Source organism: Anticarsia gemmatalis, chromosome 6, assembly GCF_050436995.1.
Source record: "Anticarsia gemmatalis isolate Benzon Research Colony breed Stoneville strain chromosome 6, ilAntGemm2 primary, whole genome shotgun sequence".
Taxonomy (NCBI): Eukaryota; Metazoa; Arthropoda; class Insecta; order Lepidoptera; family Erebidae; genus Anticarsia; species Anticarsia gemmatalis.
In genome coordinates this window covers 3,943,507-3,960,706 of record NC_134750.1, presented here as the reverse complement: position 1 = coordinate 3,960,706, position 17,200 = coordinate 3,943,507, and the positions used below count along the sequence as shown (strand labels likewise).

The 17,200-nt window shown below is 35.9% G+C and overlaps 1 protein-coding gene across 1 annotated transcript in view; it reads left to right on the top strand.

Moving 5' to 3' along the window:
• LOC142973520 (uncharacterized) overlaps positions 1–17,200 on the top strand; it is a 147,581-nt gene that overhangs the window by 113,352 nt on the left and 17,029 nt on the right. Inside the window, exon 2 of the mRNA XM_076115310.1 lies at positions 3,982–4,123. Within this exon, the coding sequence (XP_075971425.1) occupies positions 3,982–4,123 (142 nt within the window). The remainder of the gene's footprint in view (positions 1–3,981; positions 4,124–17,200) is intronic.

The window sequence follows — 17,200 nt, the reverse complement described above, 5'->3', positions numbered from 1 at the left end:
TTACAGTAGAGGGATTGTAAAGTTTTGTTAAGTTAAGTAAGTACATAATGACATTATATAGTTTTTCGAATTGGTTAACATTTTAGTAGTCGTTTTGAGATATATTATACCAGACTGTAACTAATGATGGTTTCGGATTGAATCCACTTTTTTTTCTTATAGTGGAAAAATACTAAATAACTTACTAGCCCCTGGTTTCTAAGTACATTTGGCGGTAGTTTAACTATTCATTAGCGTTTTTTTATATGAGTTTTGTCACCATTGAATAGATAAACTACCGCTAAATGTACCTCAGAAACAGGGGTAGATGACGGTATTATAATCTAATTATAATCGTACAATAAACAAACAATCCCTCGATTGTAACAAAAGCACAACTAATACAATGTACTTAGCAGAACACGCTCTCGGCGCCGTCATCCACACATACATATTTAGTTTATCTGGCATTGTCCCGATAAATCCCGTCCGGTTCCCTCGCGCTAATCTAGGCTAACTTCTGAATTCTAACGCGTGTAAATCCTAGGAAACTCCCTCGGGAACTCGACCTAGGAAATATATTGCACTTGATTTTCCAATTACGTTCGTGTTGAGACTCATATTTCCGGACGGAGTGATATATCGCAGCTTAGCCATCTGATACCGATCTTGTTAAATGTATGTTTGAATATTAATTTGTATACGTCAGTGCGCGATAAATATAAGGATGTAGTTCGAAGTTTTATTAGGAAGCTCGCTTAGTTCGCGTGCCATAGGGAAACTAATAAAAGGAATCTGGGGGCACGGAAGTGCCCCCGCAAGTCGAGCAAAAAAAAAGCGGCACGGCCGTAACATCCTTTTCTCGAAGCAATTCGGGCTATTTTTGACCCCCCCCTAATTTTGTTATGGATAAAACAAGAAGCCTGGATTTTCAGCAACTAATCAGTCATTGTATAAACACGGTATACTTAAAATTTCAGTCAATTCGAACCAGTAGTTTAAGAATGACAACTCGTAAAAATTTTGAATTTTGTCACTCACTGATTCACTGACTCACTGACTCACCGATCATCAAAAGTCTAAGGTACTTCTAGCAGACTTAGAAGCTTAAAATTTAGAATACAAATAGGGTTTAGTGTCTTAATCATGGGAAAAATTCAATATTTTCTAATTTCGGTCCAGTTTTCTAAATACACCAACAGCAACAATAACTTTGTAATCCCATATAAATGTATAAGATTACAAGGTTACATTTGCAGTTAATGAATTATTATTACTGTAGAAAATAAAATAAAAATAAATAGGTGTAAATAGGTACCTACTATATGAGGCGTAACGGGTGGGGGTATAGGGTGGGTAAGGGTGTTTAGCCCATGAAACTGAACAACATTCCCCTAGGAAATTATGTCGAATTATGAAAAAAAAACGTCTTTCCATACAAATTGGACTTATTTTCGCTCTACAAAAAGAAGTGAGATGCCATCAAAAACATTCTGTAAAAAACCTCAAGTCTCGCCGTAAAAAGTGGTGAGATCTATATAATACCAAGTCGATTAATCTATTTAGTCTCTACTTAAAGGACCTTCTGTCTTAAGTTATTGCGTATGTTATTATCATGCCAATTTAAAAAAAAATATCTTTAAAACAAATAGATCGACTTGGTCATCGCAAGAAAACACAAATTCGCCATTAACATTTCAGGAGCATTAACTTCTCGTCGTGCTGTGTAGTGTGATACATACTAATAATCAAATCATGCGATGGCCAGGTCGGTCTATTTGTTTTAGAGGTATTTTTTTTAAATTGGCATGATAATAACATACGTAATAACTTAAGACAGAAGGTCCTTTAAGTAGAGACTAAATAGATTAATCGACTTGGTATTATATAGATCTCACCACTTTTTACGGCGAGACTTGAGGTTTTTTACAGAATGTTTTTGATGGCATATACTTTACCAATCAGGTTTGTACTGTTAAATCACTCGTAGTATGTGTCTTTATATAATTTAAACTGCCCACATAGCACCTTGGACTTTTGCAACCAATTTTATGAAGAAGCTGACTTAGATAAGCGTGTGATAGGAAATTTTATAAAAGAAATATACTTTAGTTATGGGGTTGTCCTGTTGAATCACTTGCAGTGTTGTCTATATGTAACTTAACCTGCCTACTAATGAGCTCTGATTTCTGCATTTATTAAATTGTACGGTTGCATCCTCAATCAATCATTTTCTAAAATGTTTGCTTGTTTGTTTGTCGTATGGTTAGCGGCCAACCTAGTGTCAAAGTTGTTCAAGTCGCCCGAGAGGCCTTTGACATGGCTTAACAACTGTTATCTTAGAAGGCAACAGCCGGGACCGACATTTTACGTGCAGCTCAAATGCCACTATGCGGTCACCCATCTATAGGATGACCGCGCCAACGGTTGATTAACCCACAGATCGTTTACCGACCGGTGAGCGCAACTGGCTGTGGGCGCCTCATCATTTACTAAAATAGATTATGCCATTTTTATCAATTCCATCTCATGGTAGGTTGTGGTCATTACCATCGCAACTTTTCTTTAATATTCACTTTCCCCATTATAAATGTTAACGATTCGCCAAAAGATATTAAAGTAATAATACCGCTATTAATTTTTATTACTTTCCCGAGGTTTTCTCTTTAGACGAGAAAATGTATTTTTATTCCAATACTTTCAATTAAAATGCCGTCAATCATAATGATTTATCGGAAGTGTAACGTTTAGTAACGGTTTTAATTAAAATCCTTCAGTCGCGTAGACTTTATAATGAAGGCTTTATGCAAATGAACTTTATACAATTTTTCCTTGCTGCCATTTAGTTATCTGATAGATGCATACTTATTTTACCTTCTTACATTATAATTGCCTGCGTCCGTGGCGCAGTGGTTTAGATCACCATGCCGCTACCGTCGGGAGGTCGTGGGTTCGATTCCCACTCGGGAAAATTATTTGTGCGATCCACAAATAATTGTTTCCGTTGTTTGTATGTTTGTAAAGGTCCCCACGACACAAAAGCAATTATTAGAGTGGGAGTTTTCTTTAAAAAAATCTTAGAAAAAGAATTTGGTGCAACAAGCTGCAAGCATAGCTACACCATAGCTGTAAATAATGTACAAATAAATACCGTACCGTAAATCATGTGCTTGATTGAAGACTACAATCAATTAGGATCTCGTACTTTAGTCGCTATCGTTTTTTCCAAGTTATTAGCCGGTTAATTCAAATTAATACAGCATATAAGTTAGCCAATAGTTGATATAATTTAAAGAATTATATCAGTAAGCAAACATACCTTTATTAAACAATAAACTTCAACTTCAAACCCTCTTATTTCGAAACTGAACAGACACTAACGGGTTATTGTCGAAGTGTCTAATAAACATAACTCAGTCATGTTTGCCCAATATTCTCGTACCTATATCTAGGTTATTATCCGTCCCTGTGATATTGTGGTTCATTCATAGCATATTCAGTGCGTAGTCTAGACCGCACGGCAGCTTTGACTTGTGTTATCGCTACAAGTTTCACTTTTGGAGGTCTACCCGCAAATTAATACGAAGAGATTCACAGCTTAACTGAATATTATACACTGAGTTTCAGTCTGTTTTAATCATGATTTAGTTGTATTCACTTATTATGTGTGTAAGTATGTCTGTTATTAATAAAGTTTAGTATGAAAATGTGTTAAAGATTTTAGTGATACATGGTTTATTGAAAGTAATATGCATAAGAGTTTTACTCTGTTCTTCAGATCGTCTATAACATTTTTTAACCTTCCAACTTACAAGGAACAGCTTCAATAAAATTATAGCTAATCCCCAACCCGCAATTGGCCAGCGTGATGGACTCAAGGCCTAACCTCTCCCTCATTACGGGAGGTACCTAAACCATTAATTGCCCAGCAGTGGGACATTAATAGGTTAAATTTATTTATTATTTTATGTAGCTAATAAAATGTTTTTTTTTTATCTCCAGGGTTGTCACTGTCGCCGTTCGTGCGACACTGGCAGGCGGCTGCGTACGCGCCGCTGGGCGGGCACCGTCAGCGCCGCGCCGCCTCACCCCCGCGCGCGCCCCCGCCACCGCCCGTAAGGCTCTCCTTCCACGCTCACAACAGGTAAGAAACAAACCTACAAGAAACCTTTATGCAATAAAAGTACATTCTATATGCTAAATCATTCGATCATTATATGGATAGCGTTCAATCTATTGACAAAGTAGTTGTAGTCTTGAAGACTGCTGTCTTAATTGACAACAACCGGGATAGAGTTTTTGCCGACCCTTCGAAGCATGGAGACGCTCTGCTAAAATCATATATACCTACAGGCCACGCCTTAACCCCCCGAATGACCGGTGAACGCAACTAAAAAAAGCTATAAGAGTTGATGAACTTCATTTCTCAGTTGTCACCTTCTCGAAGGATCTCTCATAAAAAACCAATCGGTAGATAAAAGAACAAAAAACAGTATCATTGCACGACGTTCTCAAACCGGTTTCCTTGCACGGAACTGACACTGAAGCGTGTCCAATCGAATGTCACAAAATTCATTGAATGCGGCAACGTGGGTACATGAGTCATGACGTCACAGGTGACTAATGACTCGTGACGGCTAAGTGATTTTCCCTGCTCAATCGATTCAACGTAAAAATAACGATAAATTGATTATATTTTACACGGAAGACCAGCGGTACTTTCCAACATTTTTATTATCACGTTCGAATTATATCGCTAACTTACCAGTAGTTTTATGTAAGCAATCTGAAAACCAGTATTTTCTACATCTTAAATTTATTTGAAACGATAAATGGTTGAAACTACAGTAATAACTATACTTTAAGTCATTGCTTTGGGCCTGTATATTTAACTTAATAACTCTCTTCATGCAGTAAATTGTAGTCATTTACTTTAAACTGTAAACTTGGAATAAAATGAAAAAGAAATAAGGATACCGAACATAAAAAATGCCGAAGCAAAGATGACTAACGAGACTGGTATTTGGAAAGAACAGTTAGAAGCAATACCACGCTAATATCCTGGGGTTGAGGTCATAACATTGTGATTCGCTTTTTCTATTACAAAAGTCCAGTTATGAGACGAGATGAGGCCCGCACTTAGCGATAAACTGCACCATATCCGATGAGAATCTAATGCCGTCATTGTCGACCTGATACAGATAACATCTATGCCTACGAATTTGAGGATTACGACTAACGCTTTTGGGATTCGATAGAAATTATTCTTTGAAGTACACATGAAAAAGTTTATCTTGATTCTGCTAGAGTTTAAATGTGAGATCCAAACACATTTTTTTAAATAAAGTATTTGTTTGTTTGTTACTTACTTTAAACAATACAAATATACCTCATGTACGTGGTATACTTTCCTAGAAAACAAACACACCGTATTTGTATTAAACATATAAAAAAGATCCAACGAGAAATATCATGGTACGAAATAATATTTTTAGCACAATTTCCTCTAAAGAACTTCCAACATTACGCCTTTGAAACTTTAAATAGCTTCAAAGTTGCTAAAGTCATACTCTTAAAGAATTCCTTAGCTTTGTGCGGAGATAAAAAATATAAGCTTAAGTTTATGACCCAAAAAGAGTTTGGCACTCGGCAAAGTGAGCCTATTTCCTTGCGTTAAAAATTAGCGAGTCGCCAGGTTTTATCGCGAAAGTAAAACTTCTGGCTTAAAATAAGTAGTTACGAATCCGCTTGAGAAAAACGTTATGTCTGTACAATGTACATAGAAAGTTCTACGTTAAGAGAAAAGAAGTTTTGCGCTGAAAGAACACTGTAAAACGGTTTATTATCCAACTTCTCCACTGTTAAATTTTGAATTTTCACATTGCATATTTAAGTATGCAGTATAAAATTTACAATGTTATGTTAAAATTGCATATTTTAGCATTTTTTTGGACACAGGAATTAGTATCGATCCGTCATTCCATTTATTAAGGCTTCATGAATTTTAGTAAAAGCATAGAGACTATATCTCAAAAATGTATAGATATTTTATCCGAAACAGATAATTCTGAAACTATTCCATTAATTTCTAATCAATTAATAACCAAAGCGACGTTCCTAAATACCATTCCATCGTAAATCTTGTTTGTATCATAATTATAGGGCCTCCATAATAGATTGTTCAACAACACTTAGGCCTACACGACTGAAATTAATAATTAATTGATCTCCTTGTATGTGCGGTGCTCAAAGCGGGTGGCTATTGTACATGAGTAATGGCAGCTTCATATCCAATTAAATGAGCATTAATGCGAACCGCCATATCTGTCTGTACGCATGTAATACGGGATATAGATATTTGACGTATAGTTTACACAATTAGGGATAACATTTAATAAACTAATGAAATAATAAATAGTAGAGCGTATTTACAAAACATATATGCAAAATAATCCTTCTAGAACCACGCTATAAGCAATGTAAAAATACCTAAACATGTGTTTTTACGTCTTATAAGCTATGGTAGTTTACGCGTTCATTCAACTATTCATATCTCGGAGAGAATGAGGAAAGATACCAACACCGCACCCGCAGGTATAACCATTCATAGAATCGACTGAGTTCTAGGAAATTCACAACCAAGAAAAACATCAAAGATAAGGTACATTCACGCGCACCACACAAAAAAATAGCGGAAAATATTGTATACATTTAAAGCTCGGCTGTGAAGCTCGCTGTGAACAGTTCATCGCCTCAGATAAGTTAATTGAATGTGTTCCAGTCTAATCCATTTGTAAGTTGTGTACGGCGAGCGTGCACATCAACCGTTGGCCGGTCCTCCATTCCCTTAATTAAAACGTTCCTACGCCAATATAGTGAAACGTGCCCTTTATACCGACCATTCAAGATTATCTCTAGTGACGATCCTGTATGTTGAATTGATATTTTATCTGATAGGCGCGCTTTCAATGTTGATTCGCTGCAGTTTGTTGATACTACTTGGAATAACGTTGGCTTGATGATTCCACTGAAAACTGTGTTGTTGTAAGTGCTATATTCCTGCTGCTTTATAATTATGAACATTAGTCAGTATGTCGAAATGTGTATGCATTCATTTAATTAATGAAACTAGGTTTTCTGCTTACATTTCGTTGCGGAATAAACGCCTTAAATAGTTTAGAATTCCGGAGCATCGTGAGCAATGTACGGTCACACCTTTAATGCTGGAAATGCGAATAATCTTGTTTACAAGTTTACCTCTCACTGTCCATCCTTGTTTAGTACTTAACTGTTGTAACTTATGTTCAAGTTAAAGCATACCTTGTTTGTAACATCAGGATAACTAAACTTTATCATGTTTCTTGAACCGCCATCGGATAATGTGTTTGAAATTCATCACCATATTCTGTTTTCAAAGTCCTATACATTAGCACGATTCTCTTCTACTATCGACAACTATCTGTAAATTTAATACGAATGTCTGATCAGCGCCCCTAGCGGATGCCATTGGAACTATTTTTACAGTTTATATTAATGTCAAACTCTCAATACTCAATCGTACTGATTTGACAGAATCGAGCTATAGAAGTACTAAAGTAATGAATTGTAAATTATGAGGAACTTGATTAAGTGTTGAAAAAAATATTTCCCTTCACTTCTAGTGAATATTGATTTTATCAGTAGTATATGTAGATATAGTAAATAAACAGTGGACAAGTTGCGTGTGTGTCGACACTCGTACTGTCTGAGGGAGCAGTGGTGCTCGAGACACACTCCAATGATATTTGAGTTACGATACGTGGAGCTAATGTTATTGATAAATCACTCACCCGGAGGATAACTGGCAGGTTTCTGTTTGTTATTATAAACTTTGTATTTTAGGGGAAGAGTTTTTGATGTACTGAGGTATATTTTTTATCTTTTGCTGTAGATATTGTACTGTATACTTACAAATTAGTTTCTAAACTCAACTCTTAATTTTCTTTAACACCTTTTTCTAAGTTCAACAACTAAGGTAAGGTAGGAATAAGTTTATATCGCCAGTGCAAATTGATTGGGATCGTAATATTTTCTAGTTTAAACCTCACATTCGCCAGTCCAAAGGTTTATAATAATCACTTATTTTAACCTATAGGTAATAGGTCCTCGATAGGGATGTCCAAAGGATGTGAACCTGGAATTTTCCTGACAATCCTGATGCGTGGCAGTCCATATGAGTAACAAATAAAACCTAACAGATTCACTCATCATTTGAACGCAGTACACAAACGTGTGAAAGGAAATCCTCATTTCACTGCGTGTTTTGTTAACCGCTAGGCTTTTATGTAGCACTCGCGTCGGGTGATGAATTGTTAACAACATGATTGGTTGTCAATCAACTGAATAGGATACGGGACAAGTGGGAAGCAAGCTGCAATTGCTTCTAACAACTTAATACACGTGCTACAATGGAAAGTATTCTACCACTTGTCGACATTCCAGTAGGGAAAACCTGATCGTAGTGACTGAATTTGAGCGGGGAGGATGTGGTTATTGATATTTAGTTCAATGTAAATGTTTTTGAGTGTAGTCTGCTTCAGGGTTTTTTTATACAGGCCAGGAATACCAAAGCTACATAATGATACATGCCCTTATTTACTAGATATCTAATTTAAATAAGACTGCTGTATTCAGGATTTCGAGCAAACGCATAATGATAATGTAACGAATGAATGTCTTGCATCCAAAATATAGTCCCAAATTTTAAACATTTTTATAAACTTGTTTTATATGGTTACGACTGTTCACTTTACTACTTTAAGATAAACGTCTTCGAGAAATCAATAAGAATTCCAATAAAACTGAACAGTTATCGAGAGCCAACTGGATCGGTATAATAGAATCATTTGGAATAACGACACACATCTCAATGCGTCGCCGTTACAACGAAATTCCATTTTAATCGTATTACGGTCCAATTGCATGGTCGTGGTCCACATAGGGAATGATCACATAATGTTACGGTGGTGGTGTGGCTGCGGGCAGTCACCGTGGTGGACCGGTCTCGTCGCACTCCACTAACAAGCTAAGAATAGCCATCATTTAAGTGTAAGATGTGTCGTGGACGTTACGCGTCGTTGGGCTAAGTTTATAGGACGTTAGCTCTCCACGATTTAAATGAAGGTGCTCTAACTGCTTTTGAATGTTTGTGGTAGACTTCCCTGTACACTATGGTTAGAAGCGCGGTTCTCTGCCACTATCGACTATCGACAACCGGCTAGATGTCGATAAATTTTGTATAGAAAATTTGTCAGTGCCGTGGAAACTATTTTTACTGTACATTTAAAATGTCAAACTATCGTTACTCGATAGTACCGATAGTAGAGATTTGTACATCTACAATACAAAATAAAGTTAATTCTATTGTTTGAGTGTGTAGTTGATTATAACTTAATAAACAAAGTTTACGTGGTTTTATTTTTTATTTGAATAGAATCGCTGCAAGCTAATTGAACTGTACAAAACAATGATAGCATAATTATAATATTCTCTTAAAACAAATAGAAGAATTTACGCGTTGTTGTTGAAAATAATACTTTTATGTATTTGAATAGGTTCCTAGTTTTTGTCTTCAAATATTTGTTCTGAAACACAACAAAAATTATTGGTTGTAAGGTCACAAATGAAATTGTTAGTTGAAGTTTAAGTACTTACCTACTTTTCTGATTAAATTCAACTCCGTTGCTTTATTCAACAAGTTGAAAGTAGGTATTATATTATTTTGATTACCATATTTTTTTATTGTCAGTAAGACCAAAACTACGGGTTTTAAAAAAGAAATAGTAAAGTCTGAATACCTCACAAAAAAGTAAATTATAATAAATTCACCGTTTATTATTCACCAATTTAAAAACTATCATATTTCACGTAAAAAGGTATAAATGAAAGCGGCATGAGTATATTTTTCAGCAACACATCAGCCGTGGGAAGCTGTAGATTATGATAACGGCCGTTAAACCTGCACGGGAGATTAAGTCGGCGTTAACGATGAGCGTTTATGTTTGGTCGCAGGTAGAGGTGCAGTATGCGAACTATCTCTGGGGATTTTATCTTTTGTTGCATTCGCTTCGTGTCGTTCCACCGGCTACTGTATGCTCCAGATGTTATGTTCCACTGTTTTGCATAATCTCTCGCACTCGCCAAATTGTTTTATTATTTTAGTAGCTGTTTCTTTCAATGTGACGGAAGAAAATTTATGTGAGTTTTGTATTGTGCGGGAATATAAGATAGCAAGTGAAGCTGTTTAACCCCCGGTTTCTGAGGTACATTTAACGGTAGTTTATCTATTCATAGCGTTTAAACTCATATAAAAAAACTCTATTGAATAGATAAACTAGCGTTAAGTGTACTAAGAAACCGGGGGTAAGTAATGTGACGCCTTCGTTAATAGTTAGTTTTGTAATAATTCGATCCAAGGTCTTGTGTTTTAGTTAGATTTCACTTTCAGCGAAAACCATTCACAAAAATCGCAAAGAATTGTCACAAACTTTATTGATAAAGCATAAAATCGTGATGAATCCATTTCGATACAAAAGTAATATTGTTTCATTCAGTCTCAGATAAAGTAGTAAAAGTAAATCAATCGTGTATGAAGCGAGTCCCGAAACTTCATATATCCGTTGGATAATTTCATTCGAAAAGAGGAAATCCCGCGGTGCCGGTCCATTGAGTCTGAATTAAAGTCGGACGTCACAGTTTGACTGAGATGATCCCGATGAGATGAGGACTTAACCCTCAAGCACTGAGCGTGAAGGAATCAACCTCGGCCTTGTGTATTTAAATAAGCTTTCGGTTTTCTGCACATTTCCCGTAACTGTTCAAGGTTGAGAAATTCGCTGACGTATCGGGTAATATTTCTACGTATATTTTTTGTTATGTTACATAATACGTCGAGTTCAGTAGCGTTTCCATGAAGGGTCAGCCCGAACTACTGCTGACTCTCATATTTTGCCAGTGATTTATTATCCTATGAAATATATTATCGGGAGCGAGCCTATTGCCGTCTAGCGGCTCCAAACAAAGTAACAAAGACTCCAATATTTTAGCATTAGACTGTAATTCTTTTATACGAGCTTGTACGTACATATTATTATGTGCAATCGAAAATATTGAATCCTCCTTATTCATAGAATTCAACTAATAATAGACAACAAAATAAAACATTGTTAATTAACCCAGTACTACAAACATTCTCGTTTAAATTGAAATGGAGATAAACGGAAGAGTATAATAATTTCGGAAAACAGAATCATGAAGCATTCCTTAAACATTCATAAAGCACATTGAATTCTCGAATTAAATTCATTGGAAACCAGAATTTATGCAGTAAATATTATCCAGCCGTGGAAGTATTTTCCAGCTTGACTTTTGCAGAATATTTTTGTTCTGTATGTGTATTGTCGGTGCGAAAATATTGTAAGTTCATTGCACAAAAATGCAAATACTGTTGCGGTTTGCAAATATAGTCATAGAATACTGTGAAACTTGTGTTATCTAACAAACGTTTTTGAACTGACTGCGGATTATTAAAGTCCCGGTGGTCCAATTATACAGTACTGGTGCAAATACGTCATACGAACCCTTTACAATGCGGTGCATTCTTTAGTATATTATCTTGTGTATATTTCAGGTTAACATAGATGATCCCTTACATACCTATAATTAAATTAATATTGTTTTTCATGCGTGCAGACGCTTTGAATTCCTGTTGTACGTTTTAATAAGGTACCAATTGTTCATATGTTATCCGTAGGTATGTAGGTATTATTGTGTGTTTTAAAATCAATATCAGTATAGTCAGACTGAGTATAGGAGTAAAATTTTAGAAAAAATATACTTAGTTGTTTCAGCTATTTCATGTAACGTGATACATATAACCACAAACAACGAAGACCGTCGGATATGTCATTATTGATATTATACGTTAAACAAACCGAACGAGTGAGCACATTAATCTACTCGCGACACTATTAACTTCCTAAATGAGATTTTTTACAGACACCGTACTTGCAGCAGTGCTAATCGTGATTGAGCGTGTCCTATTAAACTAGTAAATTAGGTTTTATTTAGGTAAAAGTTCGGTATTACAAAATGTAGGATCTAGACTTGACCCCTGTTATAGTTACCTACCATAAATAACAAATATATCTGTTATACAACATGTTACATAAAATTACGAATTTACAAACTCTCTCTCTCTCTTCCATGCTATGAATAGTAGTGGGGTCAGCCTTCCTGATCTTTCTCCTCCACACCGTTTTGTCTTGGACGTCGTCTTCGGAAACCTCACACTCACTCACATCTTTTTGCACTACAGTATACGTATTTACAAACACTTGTATTTATTTTGGTGTGTGTCCTCATTCCACAGAGCCGGCCACTTTACTCGCATACTGTGTACTAAGCTGCAGTTCTCATTAAAAACAGAAAACGCTCCTAATTGCGCCACCTTCGTAAATAAACCGCACGACCTCACAAATGTTCCGTTCATACGTTCATACCATCGGCATCGCAACGCATCAAATACTTAACATATTGTTTACTTTGCGATTACCAACTTTTCCGTAATAATACAGTGTATTTTACAGTGGATTAACTGCTCATTTTGTGCTCATCATTAATGCGATTTGGGGCGACCTCAAACCACTTGTCGCTTTATCAAATCGCAATTACAAATGGGAAGTTTATAAACGCTTTTTTAAGCGACACTTTTTCACCGCAACTAACATACAGCGACGCGTTATCGTTGAAGTACTTGAAATCTCTTGCTACAAGAACTAACTCATGTAGAAAATCTCGCTAGAACAAATGCAGACGATGAGCATTCAGTTATACGTATTCTGTTAGCACTGATGAATGAGTTCGCTCGAAACCTTAGCACGAAGTTAACCCACTGGGTACACTGGCATTACGCTATAAAGCTTGCCTTCTGTGCTACAAACCACTGTGGTAATAATTCACCGTACATACATTTACATGTAAATTTGTAACGCAATGTATTGTGCGAGTTTGTGTGCACACCATGAAATGCCACAACACTGGACAGACGAAACTGAGTTTAGTTCAATTTAGTGTTTGGTAGTTAACCGCACTACGTGAGCCGTTTAACAAGTAGGTTTACACACAATGTCGGTACTGTTAATACAACGTTCTACTTCTATTGTTGCTCTCAAATAGATACGTGATAGCCGAATACTGTTTACTTTTCTATAGGATTGAATATTCATTAATGAAGGCATGTTTAGAAGTGCTCCGGGCTAAGTTGTAATTACCCAGTATAGTTTGAACGCTACGTTAGGTTAGGCTACAACATAAACAAGACGGAGTTTGAAATAGAGACGGATTTCTAGGAAATTATAAGTTTTTAGACTGTATTCTTTAAGATAATATCTACTTACCATGATTCTTTTAAAATTATAGTTTTTTTTTGGAGGATATAAGTACATAATGCCGCTTTTTCATTTATTTTTTACTTAACCTTTTTAGAGTGAGAGGGATAAAGTAGGAACCGTAAAGAATATTTTCTTAACTGTTTTTCCCTAAACATAGTGGAAAAGGAAAACTTTTATACTAAAAATAGTAAACCAGAGTATTTTTAGTAGATAAAATAGGCCCTATATTTCGTTTAAACTGAACCTCTAACACGGCTTATCACAAACCTCGAGAAAAGTACAATATTGTAATTAGGTACAATTGTTATTGCACATTTAATAAATAAATATCATTGGACAACTCACACACGGTCATTTGATTCCAAACTAAGCAGAGCTTGTACTATGGTAACCAAATAACTGACAAACATACTCGTACTTATATACTTCTAAATACATACTTATATAGATAAATTGACATACAGGCTTAGAACAAATACTCGCGCTCATCACACAAAGATTAGTCCCGGGTGGGATTCGAACCCACCACACGCGGCGCTACGGTTGTTGGCGAGGTGACTGCTTAAACCACTGCGACAAACGTGCATTTGCAAGAATGACTCCTACTTTAAACACAGAGTACTGAGCTAGTGGTCAGATGTGATGTGAGAGTGGTCAGCTGACAAAGAATATACAATGACGGTGACCGCCAACGACACTTGCTTCTCAGAGCAGTGTATATGGCACAGTTAGCACAGGATAACACCCCGTGTACTGGACAGCTTTCCTGGAAATGTAAAGCTCAGGTACACTTATAATTCTTAGTATGTAGGTCGTAGATATATGTTGGAAGGTTTTATACGTTACAGAAATAAGGATCTTTTTTATTTTAATAATACTTAAAAGAGCCACTTGTTTTAAAAAATAATAAGATTAAAAAAATATGCAAATTACCAATGGAAAATCAGCTATATCTTGATTAATAAAAGCGATGAATAATGACTTACCCCTACTGAATATTTTATAAATAAATTACTTAAACCCGCACAGAATAAAAACACAACAAACCCCCGCCATCAACCCTGAATTTTGTTAAATTTCCATAATTAAAAGCAAATCTCAGAAAATTGGTCGTAATATATTTTTTGTGCGGGTAAGCGCTGTGTCATCGGCGTACCTTCATCACGCCAGGTAAACCGGCGCAACGCACACCGCCACCTAATCTCAAAAGCTCTGGATCCTGAGTCCTATTAAAATTTTAATATAGAAATGAACAGCCCCCACGGACGCTTTATCCCACCTAACTTTTATAACGAGCTCAGTTTATTTGTAGATTATTCAAATTATACTTCGGTAACTTACCTAAATTAATTAAATAAACGTTATCGTAAATAACCTGACGGATATCAAGGTCGAAAACTAAACTCTAGACTAGAAATCCACCAGCAAAGGAACTTGGAAATTTGTTATTTAATTGATGGCAGTCTAGTGAGAATGCGAACTCCAATTTCAATTTGTTGCTAACCATATGTTTGGTACGTTCCTGGGTTATAATTTTGATTCGACACGGAGGTGAATTTAATGACTGGTTGCTTTTTGATCCTTGAACTTTCTTGATTTCAATTATTATATTCTAGGTCTCTGCGTGTAAAACCCTAGCAATTAATGTATCCAAATGTAAAAGTTAAAACCCCGTGATTAGAAAAAAGATACAAACCACTTTTAATTTGTGGTCAAACGTTACGAAACGCTCTCATTAATTTGCAATAAAACACAAAGTATCTATGTATAAGTGCAGAGACGAGTTTGTAATTTGAAATATTCTGCCCACCCTTTGAGTTTGACTGTCAAACTGACCACAAAGTTTAATTGTATTTCTGAACCGAGATGTTGGTCGAACCCCAATCTCTTAACAATCCACCGAACTTTTCATCAACCAAAAAGACAATATAACTTTTCTGTCTGACAAATTGATGAATCCCTTGTAGCTTTTGTGTTGCTACTTATCTAGTTTGGAAAAATATTTCCACTTTTTTATCCGTCTTCAGTAACAAACTTCGCTCGGGAATTCTTTAAGGCGTCTTTAACAATTTGATAACATAACATTTTTATTTAAGATTGTGTAACTATTTGATATTAAAGGTAAGAAAGAGAATGTAATTTTCGGTAGGTAAAGAGAGAACACAGTTACATCTGACGAGAACCAAATTGGTACAAATAAACACGTTCCCTACATACTCGTACGCACCCTTCGTTACGTTTCGTCTAAATTCACGGCCTCTAATAACATGAGCCTAGCTTAGGCAGGAGCTATTTTGAGAAGACAAGATTAGGCTTCAGTTCAATTACAGCGGCGTACGTACGCGAAACCACTTCCCGTGACGTCGTCACTTAATATTCTCGTGCTCGGGTTTCTACAATTACCCTGCGAGGAGCCAGGCTTCAAGCCTGTTTGTTCCCAGAAATGAGTAATGGCTTCTGGAAATTGCCTCCGCTAATAACTTCTTACAGAGTTTTCAGGTCTGATGTGCCCTCAGCAAATGGGGATGGACGAGCGTCTATGTACACCAACTTTGTAATAAAAGTTAAGCTAAATTTTCGCTGTCACTTTGTTTTGACTTAAACGCCCTGTTTATTAATCATTGTCGACTCTGTTTGGCTTCCGAAGACATGAAATCGCACAGAAAATTTACTTCATTTTTGTGTCATCCACCAAATTAAAGTTATGAAAAATATTTCTACGAAATACCGTGGGTCTTCTTTGTTTACAAGACATTTCATTAATGGAGACTCATTCATGAATCGTAAAAAATAAGTCATTGCTCAGATGTTTACTTACCAACTTGAAACCCACATTCGAATAAAAGAATCTCAAATGATTGAATCTAGATATTGAACATCGTGAAGTTATTTTCGTATTCCACGTCCGGTTTTCACTCAATTTATATATATGCAATATAAGGTAGACGGCTTAAAGTAGCACGTTTAATCTATTTAGTGTAATCCTAAGATAGCGTGGAATAATCTTGTTGTCTCAATGGCGTATACACTTAAATAATGTATTACTTCATAGAAACAAGAAGCGAGTACGCCGCTACGCCGCCACGCCGCGACGCCACACCAACTCAATATCCCGCCAAAGTAATCACGTTACAGGACTAAGTCCCTAAACCCCTGCAAATATAACTCGTCGACTTATTAATATTTACTCAAGTCTGAGTTAAATATTACTCTGAGACTATTTCAAGTTAATTTCGCGGGTCCAATGGAGTTACTCAGGTAATTAATTCGTTAATCAAGTTAGAAATCCGGTTGGCAAACAATAGACCTGGCGAAATTCCGACGCGCTGAGCCAATTTCGTAATGAAAAAGTTATTTTTATGCCTCGTTAGCTATTTTCCATACTTTTACATAAATATCTGTCTAATTACTGAATGTAATTATTCCCAGGCACTTAAACTTTCAGGCCGATATTTTTTCGCGTCAGCATAAACTTGAAAGTTTCTCAGTGAAGAGTAACTAAACGCAGCTATAAAATAAGTACCTAGTTAGCTACTTTTATTTCAGCGAGAAAATAAAGAGAGGAAAGCTTTGACTTCAGTTTGATTATAATTTAAGATAGAAGCAAAGAAAAAGATTTTGGAAAAGTTCATGATTATGCTTGTGTGCACAGTGCAGTGCACATAAAGACTTAAGTGAGCGTATTTTAGTCTAACGAAATTTTGTTTTTGATTAACTCACTACGTATTTATTTATATAACAATACAAAAATACCCAGATGATTCAAGAATACAAAAAACAAAGCAAGTAAC